The sequence below is a fragment of the Elephantulus edwardii genome, unplaced genomic scaffold (assembly GCF_000299155.1).
Source record: "Elephantulus edwardii isolate Elephantulus edwardi_28Jun2011 unplaced genomic scaffold, EleEdw1.0 scaffold00215, whole genome shotgun sequence".
Taxonomy (NCBI): Eukaryota; Metazoa; Chordata; class Mammalia; order Macroscelidea; family Macroscelididae; genus Elephantulus; species Elephantulus edwardii.
In genome coordinates, this window is record NW_006399965.1 from 2,538,244 (window position 1) to 2,548,247 (window position 10,004).

Here is a 10,004-nt window from a genome sequence, read left to right on the forward strand (position 1 = left end):
CACACACACACACACACACACACACACACACACACACACACACGCATCCACAGGCATGGACCTGGAACAGTTTGCCTACCAACTTCCGGCAGACTCCTGCACTCCTACCATTTTCTCACCATCCCATGGATGCCAGACTTCTATCGGGAGCCTTGCAGAGGTGGAATAAACTCTCTGAGGTTGAATTAGCAGCTAACTTTTAGGAAACCTTTTCCATTTCATCTTCACCATTTTACTTTGAGGCAAAGAGAAAAGCCCATATATACCTATGGGCAGCAATGGAAATGGTAGAGGTATTTTTTTTTATTCCAAAATATAATAGAAACCATTTGGCATTTTTAAGCATCAAGTGGCTCTCTTCACTGAACTAAAATGAAATCCCTCTGCTTGATTCGTTGCCAGGGAGCTGGCTCCGGCCCTCTTCCTCCTCAGCCCACCTATTTCCTCCCACTTTCCCCATACGGAGAGGCTCTCACACACACACACTCGGTGCCTTTTACGTAATCGACTGACAAGATTGATCTTTCACTTCAATTGCTTTGATTCAAAATCTGCCCACCATTCGTGGGAGGTGAGGCACCATGGAGGAGACGTGTGCTTTTACCGAAGAGGCTGTGAGGGAGACGGCGAGGAAAGGCTTGAGGTCTGAGGCTCTTCTGGGGAGCCTGGATTCTCCACAGAGAAACAGAGGGCTGTGCAGACCGACACAGATGATCTTATTCCACACGTACAATCCCTTAAAAAAGATTTTTAACAACTTCCAGATTACTAATCACATAACAGAATGTTGTAAGCAGACAAAATGTCAAAAGTCCTTAATGGCTCCTCCACTGCTGAGGTTTACCTCGTCTCTAAGACATTCTCTGAAGGCCAAGTGCCAAAACCAGAACCCCTTTTACCTCCATGAATCTTTCTCCCCACTTCCCTCCACACATCTCTCATGGCCTGACATCCACCCCTTTCCATCCACCACACTTTACTCTCCGTTGGCCTCTCCTGGTGGAAGGGACAGATGAAAACGTGTAAAATTGTTCACTACAGATTGGTAACTAAGCTATAATAAACTCATGCTCACTTGTTTACTGGTTACTCAGTCCCTGTGAGGAACTGGAAATGTGAAAGAGGCTTGGGTTCTGCAGGAAAATGATGTGTGGATGGGAGATAGGCAGAGGCCAGTCTTATTTAAAGTGGCGTCTTTAATGAAGGGGGAGAAGGATGTATAACTTCTCTACAGATCTACAGTTTAACAAGTAAACACTGGCTATGCCTACATTTATTTTGCTTAATCTGCCATTGCCTCTACTTTTTGTTCTTGGGAGAGACCACTTGTAGAAGGCGAACCTTCCGTTATCATGCCTCTGTATCATTTTCCATATTGGTCTCTCCAGCTTTCTCCATCACTCAGACATAACTCTATCCGCCATCCTTCACTCTCTAACACTAGCATAAACCTTAGGAAGCCTTCCATGGCTCCACTCCATATAACTTTACATACTTACCCTTCAAAGTCTTAACTGCCTCTGCTTCTCGCTGTTATAGAAATGATTACACAGTATTGTCATTATTTATTTTTACTTACTTCTCATCCCCATTACACACAAACAGCTTAAAATCTAAACCTAGTTGGTGCTGTAACTCCCCATTCTAAGTGGCCGTGAGTGAGCACAGCCTAAGTGACTACATGTATAGGACAAGCTCGGCATACAGGGAGGGAGGACCGTCTCCTGTGTGCCTACTGTTTAGTGCAGTCGAGAAGGTGGCTTGTATTGCATCCAATAACTGACTGTGGCTGTGGTTGGAGGAGTCAAGGAGAAGTTGCATGGGGGAGAGCAGTGAAGCTGGAAGTGCCATGAGGGGCAGAGGGGAGAAGAGACTGCACCCAGGGACAGTGTGACCCGAGGACTGTGCTAGCATTGGGTGGTGAGGGATGTATAGGAGTTTGCCTGAGTGACGGAGAAGGGTGGAGAGACCAACATGGGAAATGATCCAGAGCGTGACAACAGAAGGCCTGCGTGTCTCTCAAGTACAAAAGGTGGAAGCAATGGCAGATGACTCAACATACAAGGTAAATGCACACATAACTGGTTTACTTGTTAATTTGTAGAGAAGTTTCACGTTTCTTCCCAGCTTCATTCAAGACGCCGTTTTAAATAAGACTGGCATCTGTCTCTCTCCCATCTACACATCATTTTCTGGCAGAACTCAAGCCTCTTTCCCATTTCCAATTCCTCGCAGGGACTGAGTATCCATTAAGTAAGGTGAGCATGGCCTTATTTGAGCTTAGTTACTAATCTGCAGTGAACAATTTTACACGTTTTCATCTGTCCCTTCCTCCGTGGGCAGCTGAAGGAAAGTAAAAAGTGGTGGCTTGAAAAGGCTGGATGTCAGGCATGGGAGGCGTGTTACCTTAGGGAGCTCGGTGGCCTCGTGCTAAGAAGCTGTACACCCAACTTGTTGTTGTTGTTATGTGCCGTCGAGTCGCCTGCGACTCATAGTGACCCTATGTACAACAGCCCTAAACTCCACTCTGTCCTGTGCCAATCGCACTGTCTCTGACACTCCCATCCCAATTATCCCAGTCACTGAATCAATCCACCTCATAGAGGGCCTTCCTCTCCTGCGCTGTCCCTCCACCCTCCCAAGCATGATGTCCCTCTCTAAGGACCGGTTTCTCCTCACAACATGTCCAAAGTATGTTAGACGGAGCCTCAGAATCTTTGCCTCCAAGGAGCCACCCGGTTTAACCCTTTCCAGGACAAATCTGTTTGTTTTCCTAGCAGTCCATGGTATTCTCAATACTCTTCTCCAGCACCACAGCTCAAAGGCATCAATTCTCCTTCTATCCTCCTTGGTCATTGTCCAATTCTCTGATGCATAACAGGTGATTGCGAAGACCATGGCCTGTATCAGACACACCTTAGTCTCCAAAAAGATACCATTGCTCTTCAGCACTTTGGAGAGGTCCCTAACAGCAGACTTTCCCATGGCAATGCGCCTTTTAATTTCCTGGCTGCTGGTGCCAAGACTGTTGACTATGGAGCCAAGCAAACTAAAGCTGTGTACAATCTCAATCCCTTCACCATCCATCCTGATGCTGCTAATTGGTCCAGTGATGAGAATCTTTGTCTTCTTGACATTGAGCCTCAATCCATATTGTAGGCTGCAGTCCTTGACACTCTGCAGCAGGCGCTTCAGGTCCTCCTCAGTTTCAGCAAGCAGGGTTGTGTCATCCGCATAACGCATATTGTTGATAAATCGTCCACCAATCTTGACCCCACATTTCTCCTCATAGAGCCCAGCCTCCCAGATAATCTGTTCTGCATATAGGTTGAAAAGGTATGGAGATAGGATGCATCCCTGGCGTACACCCTTCCCAATTTTAAACCATGCAGTGTTCCCTTGCTCTGTTCTGATGACTGCCTCCTGGTCCAAGTATAAGTTTCACATTAGAACGATCAAGTGTTCTGGGATGTACGTAGGGTACATCCAACTTAGGTGCCATTAAAAAGACTCTGCTAATAATGTCTCCATCTGAAGACATTTAAGTGTGGAAAACTAATGATGACAACAACCCAAATGTCCATCAGTGGACAGGACAAAGGTTAAACAAAGTGCGGCACAGCCATGCCATGAGATGCTAGTCACATGCATGCAACACAAAGAGACAAATTCTTGAGAAAAACATCAACTATATGTGTCTCTAGAGAACTATATTGAATAAGAAAAAACCATTTGCAAATGGTTACACGATCTATTATTTTATTTATGCTACATTTTTAAAACAGCAGAAGTCCAGAGGTGGAAAACACTGGGGGCCAAGTGGGTAGAGGCTGGGAATGGGAGCGTGAGGAGCCTATGGTGCTGGCATAGTCCTGGATCTTGACCACGACGGTGGTGTTCTAGAAACCTCCAGAGACAGACAAAACAAACAATGCAGGCCAGAGTGCTGGGTGGTGGTTTGACCTCCCCGGAGGAAAAGCTCAGGTTGGGCCCACATCTGCATTCCTCAGTCTATCAGACTTCAGATTGGACCTACATCTACATCCATCAGTCTATCAGACGTAAATCACAAAAACAGGGCTGAGGAATGCACTGCAGACTTCCAAGGTGTGATCAACTCCGAGGTTAGACTCTCAAGAAAATGAAAACAAAGGCCGTTTGTGCATTGACAAAGCATTGCTGTAGAACTCTAAGAAACACTTTAGTGCTTCGTCATTCACATAGAGATGGTTCCCAGGATAAACAGCAGGTGGGCCCTGTTCCCTGGGGCGGACTCTTCCACTGAAAACCCTCTGGAGGCTCACGTATGATAGAGGCTCACCTCTGCTAGAGGCTCACCTCTGCCTGAGGCTCACCTATGCATCTGTTCCGACTTGACAGCACACAACAACAACAACAACATCCTAGTGTTTTGGTTTCAGTTTTTAATTATCAGCTTTGAAACAATAGCTAATTTAGAGGCTTGTAAGATCTTACATAAAGGCAACTTTGGGTATTTTATTCTTTCAGAATGCAAATCCTTTGCCCAATTGTATACTAAGCCCTTCGGAGAGCCTACGTCTATAGGTTCTTGATAAACAGATAGTAACTTTGGGTTAGGATTTCATTTGGGCTTTTAAAATTCCAAGGTAGAGCATGAGCGAAAGAGATTTTACCAAGTTATCAAGGTTCTGAAATGAGTCCCCTACTGGCTTAGTGAAGTTGTGAGGCCAACCCAAAGTCACACAGTTTGAATCCACCAGCTGTTTCATGGGTGAAAGATAGGCAGTCTCCTCCTGTGTGATTTACAGCCTCGGAAAACCCACCGGAGGGTCAGATATGCATCAGTTATAACGCAACAGTATAGAACAGCAAAAAAAGGTGAGTCCTCACCTGCCAGCTAGAATGCTACAGAGAACGGGAAGCTGAGAGGCTCTAGGACAGGAACGAGGGTAGAGACCTATCAGTAAAGAGGGTGGACACATAGGTACAACTACTCTTGTCCTGACGGCAACAGCTAAGCCTGGAACAAGAGTACAAGCAGAGATGTAGCCTCCAAATGGGTAAATGAAGCCAGTCAGAAGGTGGCTTAGTTAGTGGTAAAGAATTGTGCTGGCAACCCAAAAACATACAGTTCAAATTTACCAGCAGCTTTTCCCTTGCAATTTATTGCCTTTGAAAACCCACTAGAGTCTGTTCCAGTTAGATAGTACACAACAATAACAATAAAGGACTATCATCCTCAAATTGCAGATTTCATGAGACTATTTCACATTGCTGTTGTTGGTGTGTACTGCCGAGTCAGAACTAACCCATAGCTGACCCTCTGGTGAGTTTTCAGAGACAGTTAACTGTAAGGGAGGAGACTCCCCATCCGTCTCCCGCAGAGCTGCTGGTGGCCCCGAACTGTGTGCCTTTGGGTTTGCCACGCAGCTTCTTGCCACTAGGCCAACAGAGCTCCCTATTTTACATGAGACAATTTTATTATTTACTTGTTGGTTTGGTTTTTTGTTTGTTGTGTTGTTGTTTTTTTTAATTGCTCTTTCTCTAGCTTTAATCTAGGTTTCAAACTTTGGCTTCTGCATCTTGTTTACATGGTTCTAGCAGGGTTTCTGGTTAATGTTTATTTATTAAACGATTGCTTCTTCACTCTATAGCACTGGTTTTCTACACTTATGGAACCCTTTATTTAGAAAAATGCACAAAAAGGACAATCTTTTTCATATCATTTGTGGCAGTTTGATCTTGAAGCAGCCCGTCCGTGGATAACCCAGATTAAGCTCTGACTACGGAAACCATTTTCAAGGAGATGAATGTTATTGTAGCCAAGTAACTCCTAACTTTTTCAGTCTTGTTTCCCAGAATTTCCTAGATTGGTAACCCATACCAAGTATTTCCTCCATTCTGCAGAGTCATTCTTATTCTTTTCTATCTAGGGAGCAAGGTACCCAGTTTGAATCTACCACTTGCCTCTGCAGGAGAAAGATGGGCAGCCTCCTCCCCCGTGATTAACTGTCTTTAAAAACTGACTGGAGGATGAGCTATGAGTCAATTCTCACTTGACTGCATATAAAAGTACATTCACATTAGGAAGCTCTGTTGGCTTAATGATAAGGAGTTGTATTGACAAAACAGAGGTATGAGGTTCAAATCCACCAGCTGCTTCAAGAGAGAAAATGATCCATTTCCTACTGTGCAATTTGGTGCAGCCGAAAACACACTGCAGGGGAACTACGAGTCATTTCCAAGTAGCCAGCAATGAGTTGAGTTTTCGTGTCTTCATATTATATTCTAGTGACAAAGATGGCAAAGAGAAGAAAAATGCGGCTAATAAAAATTATTCAGTGTATAATCAGTCTCTCGACAACCTCAGGTATGCTTTTGTATACATGTAGAATAAGCTCGTTTCTCTTTCATAATGGTTGCTCTGAGTATAATTTGGAAGAGAGATGGGTTTATGTCACATTCACCCGCACATAGAACCACCTGCCTGCTTGAAACAAAGTGTTGCGGAATAAGAGAGGTAGTGGGAAAGTGGAATCTGTTCAGTTACCACAAACAACAAAGCATTCAGCGTGTACATAAGACCCTAGGGCTTAATGACTTTTTGTCAGAAGGCCTGTCTGTAGTGGTCAATAATGAATGATGCCCAAGTAAATGCACTGAGAGTGAATTTTAAAAATCATCAGTAAAACAACAAAATAAGATCAGTTACATCTGAGCTGAACTGAACTGCATTATCAATAAAGCTTTAAGGAAAACTAACATAAAGCTAAACTTTGCAACACCGTGAGCCACAAGAAATTTTAAAACAATTATTTTTTTACAAACAGAAAGCTCACTGTACTGCTAGAATGTTGGAGGCCACAATCTAAGCCATCTCAGGTCTGTGCTTTGCCTTAAGCCTGCAGCGTCCCGTGCCTGGGGCCCCCCTCAGCTCCTTTCCAGAACCTGCAGAAATAAGCGCAGTGGCCACTGGACAGAAGCTGGGCGTGTGCTACAGCACCAGCTCCATAAAATGCCAGGGCACTTGGGACTGCGGTCTCAGAGAGCTGGCATCGTTTGGCCCCAGGATCCACCATGGGGCCATCAGGAAAGGCAGAGATGCTCATCTACTGACGCTTCAAGGAGCTGTCTGGAGTCAGGCTCCGTGAATTTGTGCTGCAGTTGGGGCAAAGAGCCTTGGCTAACTGTTTCACATTGTTTTTCCCCATCCAAGGACTTTCTTTCTTAATAGCTCAAACATGTATCAAAACTTTTAACAATGTACCTCCCTCAACCCAAGAGCAACTTTCAAATAAGTTGGTTGAAATGCTAATTTCCAAAATCTCACATGGTCAGCAGCAAGTCTGAAGTGCGTGATTTAGTGGCATTAAGTTTCTTCTGTCCTAAAACCTGGTCCCTAACAAAGAGAAGAGATGTTTAAACACACCTAACAGAATCATATTTGCAAACCAGCAGCCAAAGCCTTTGGAAGATGCATCTTTAGCATTTCTCTTCAATATCTGCAGCACTTTCAGAAGCTAGAGGAAAAGCACAGGAGCTTTAAAAAAGTCAGTCAGGAAGGCTTGGTGCAAGCAGAGCCGGGGGCACACAATTCAATGACACTTCTCCCTGGGAAAGTCCACTTGTTCTTAATCAAGAGAGTATTTATCTAGGGATGGGAATATCTGAACAAAGGTAAACAACATAAAATAAGAAGGGGTTTTAAAAGTCATAAGGAGGCTGTTAGTATTACAATTGACTTTGTCCTCTAGATTTCATTATAAAGCTCACATTTTTGTTCCGGTAATAATTTATATCTAAAGCATTGCAGTGTTCCATCTAATTGATTTTTTTTTCCTTACATCAAAACTTCCTTAAAAGCTTTCAACGGCATTCATTACCTGGGCCATTCAAACAGTAAATAAGAGAGCGACATGAGAGCAAAAACTCTATTTGACAGTTTAAGCACAGGAACTACAATCTGTACCATAAAAGAGGAAAAACGCATTGACTCTTTTAAAACTGCCGTAACCTCAATACCAGTTCCAGCAGTTCTGGGGTGGAATTCATTCAGCTCCGGAGACTTTAATGATGACACTTTAGAATAACAGCACGGACCATATTTTTTTCAATACCTTGACACCCCCCCCCCACACACACACACAGACACACACTCTTACGCTTTCCACTTTCCTAAGGAGCTATTTTAGAAACACCTGAGAATTCTGCCGTAGACCAAGTCACTTTCATAACCAAGCAGCTTCCTCCACTGCACTGTCCAGGACATGCAAACTGGGAAGAGGGAGTTGCATCCATACCTATATTTCATGCCAGTCTGCTTTGCGGTGGACTCTTTGAGGGAAATGTGGTGCTGAGGGGTGAAGGTCCCCAGGCTGCGCGCGATGATAGCCACCGTGCGGAATTTGGCCCGGGCTGCGTTCACCACATTGGGGGCGGTGGAGCTCTGTTTGCTTAGAAGTCGGTCCTCACCATTCCGACTCTTCAAATTGTGCTCTGTGCAGGCTATGGAGACTTGCATTGCTTCCCCGGGCAGCGCACGGTCCCTTCAGAACCCCAGAGCACAGGCAGGCAGGAGAGGTGGCACCGTTTGGAGAGGTTGCCAGGGAGTCCTCGCGCCTGACTTCAGCGGAGCGAGGGCGGCCGCGGTGCAGGACAGCGTCCCGGGGACGAAGTGAAGTAAACAGCGGGCCCCGAAGTTGTGGGGCGGCTGGCGCGCGGTCCGGCTGGCTGAGCTCCCCCTGGCAGTGATCGCTGCGGGTGCAACAGCCCAATGCGCGAAGGAGGGGCGGCTCTGCGGAAGCTCAGCGCCCAGCAGACATGGTGAGCGAGTCCGGCGCCGGCGTCTGAATGCGGACTGGCCTCTGGACGGTGGCTCAGATCCACGCAGGCATCACCGCAGGATGCGGCTCAGCAGCCTCCGGACCGCGGGCTGGAGCTGAGGGCGCGCCCAGCAGCCCTGCGACAGCTAATGACGAGCCGCGCCTCGGGCGCCCGGGGTCTCCATGCGCTCCGGCCTCCGGCGCCTCCCCGTCCGGCTCCAGGAGGACGTGGGGGCTTCTCAGGACCCCGCCCCGCTCATCCCAGCCCGGCGCTGGGGGCTGAGCCTCAACGCACGGGCGGCAGCTGCACCGCGCCCGAAGGTCCCTTTAAGGAGCTCCTCGCCTTTGTGTGCGCTGGGGAGGCGAGGACCGCTTTCACCAGACTTGCAGTGCCAGAGTCGGGAGACTGGTGAAGCCAGGAGGGCTCTGCCCAACCTCACACCGAACCCCACTGCAACGCAGCGCTTGGGTTGAGGTTGGGGGCGGCAGAGCGGGCGCGCGTCTGCCACGGAGCGTGCCAGTGAAGGAACACGTGAACGCTGTGACTGGCGGGGCTTAAAAAAGCCAAGTGAGCTGCAGAGCGTGCAACCACTCCTGTCAGTCTTGGAACCTCTTGCACGTTAGTTAGTTCCTAAGCAGGGAAGTTGGAGTTCCCTGAGAAGCCACGGTGCACACTTTTGGGAGTCGAGTCTACAAAGTTGCTGCGAATCTGATGTGGCTTCCGGAGCATGGACAGGGCTGGAAGGGAGCCGGTGCAGAGATTCACCCGCACAGACAGTGACCACAGCAGGTGTGAAGCATTGAAGATGAGGTCCTCTCAGCAGGGTCCCCGCAGGTAGCTCGACCTGTCTGCATTGCACATCACTATCATTCTGCAACGCACTCATGAGGACCAGCACTGTGCCCAGGAGAAACAGGGGGGACAGCAAGGCACCCCTGTCCACTCTGGACCCGCATCAAGCGGAGAACACTGGGTGGCCCTGCAAGGGGGGACCTAGCAACTTCTTGACGAATGTGTTGTTGTTGTCATATGCCGTCGAGTCGCTTGCGACTCATAGCGACCCTATGTACAACAGCCCTAAACTCTGCTCTATCCTGTGCCAATCGCACGGCCTCCAACACATCCATCCCGATTACCCCGGTCACTGAATCAATCCACCTCATAGAGGGCCTTCCCCTCCTGCGCTGTCCCTCCACCAT

At 47.3% G+C, this 10,004-nt stretch overlaps 1 protein-coding gene across 5 annotated transcripts in view; it reads right to left on the reverse strand.

Moving 5' to 3' along the window:
* Positions 1-10,004, reverse strand: part of KCNAB1 (potassium voltage-gated channel, shaker-related subfamily, beta member 1) — a 613,103-nt gene that overhangs the window by 367,022 nt on the left and 236,077 nt on the right. Inside the window, exon 1 of one of the 5 annotated variants that reach the window (XM_006897777.1) lies at positions 8,283-8,564. The exons of 3 other annotated variants lie outside the window; for them this stretch is intronic. In XM_006897777.1, coding sequence (XP_006897839.1) covers positions 8,283-8,503 — 221 coding nt within the window. In that variant the 5' untranslated portion in view covers positions 8,504-8,564. Of the gene's footprint in view, positions 1-8,282; positions 8,565-10,004 lie in introns of those variants that run through there. One more of the 5 variants, XM_006897779.1, reaches the window with a different exon arrangement.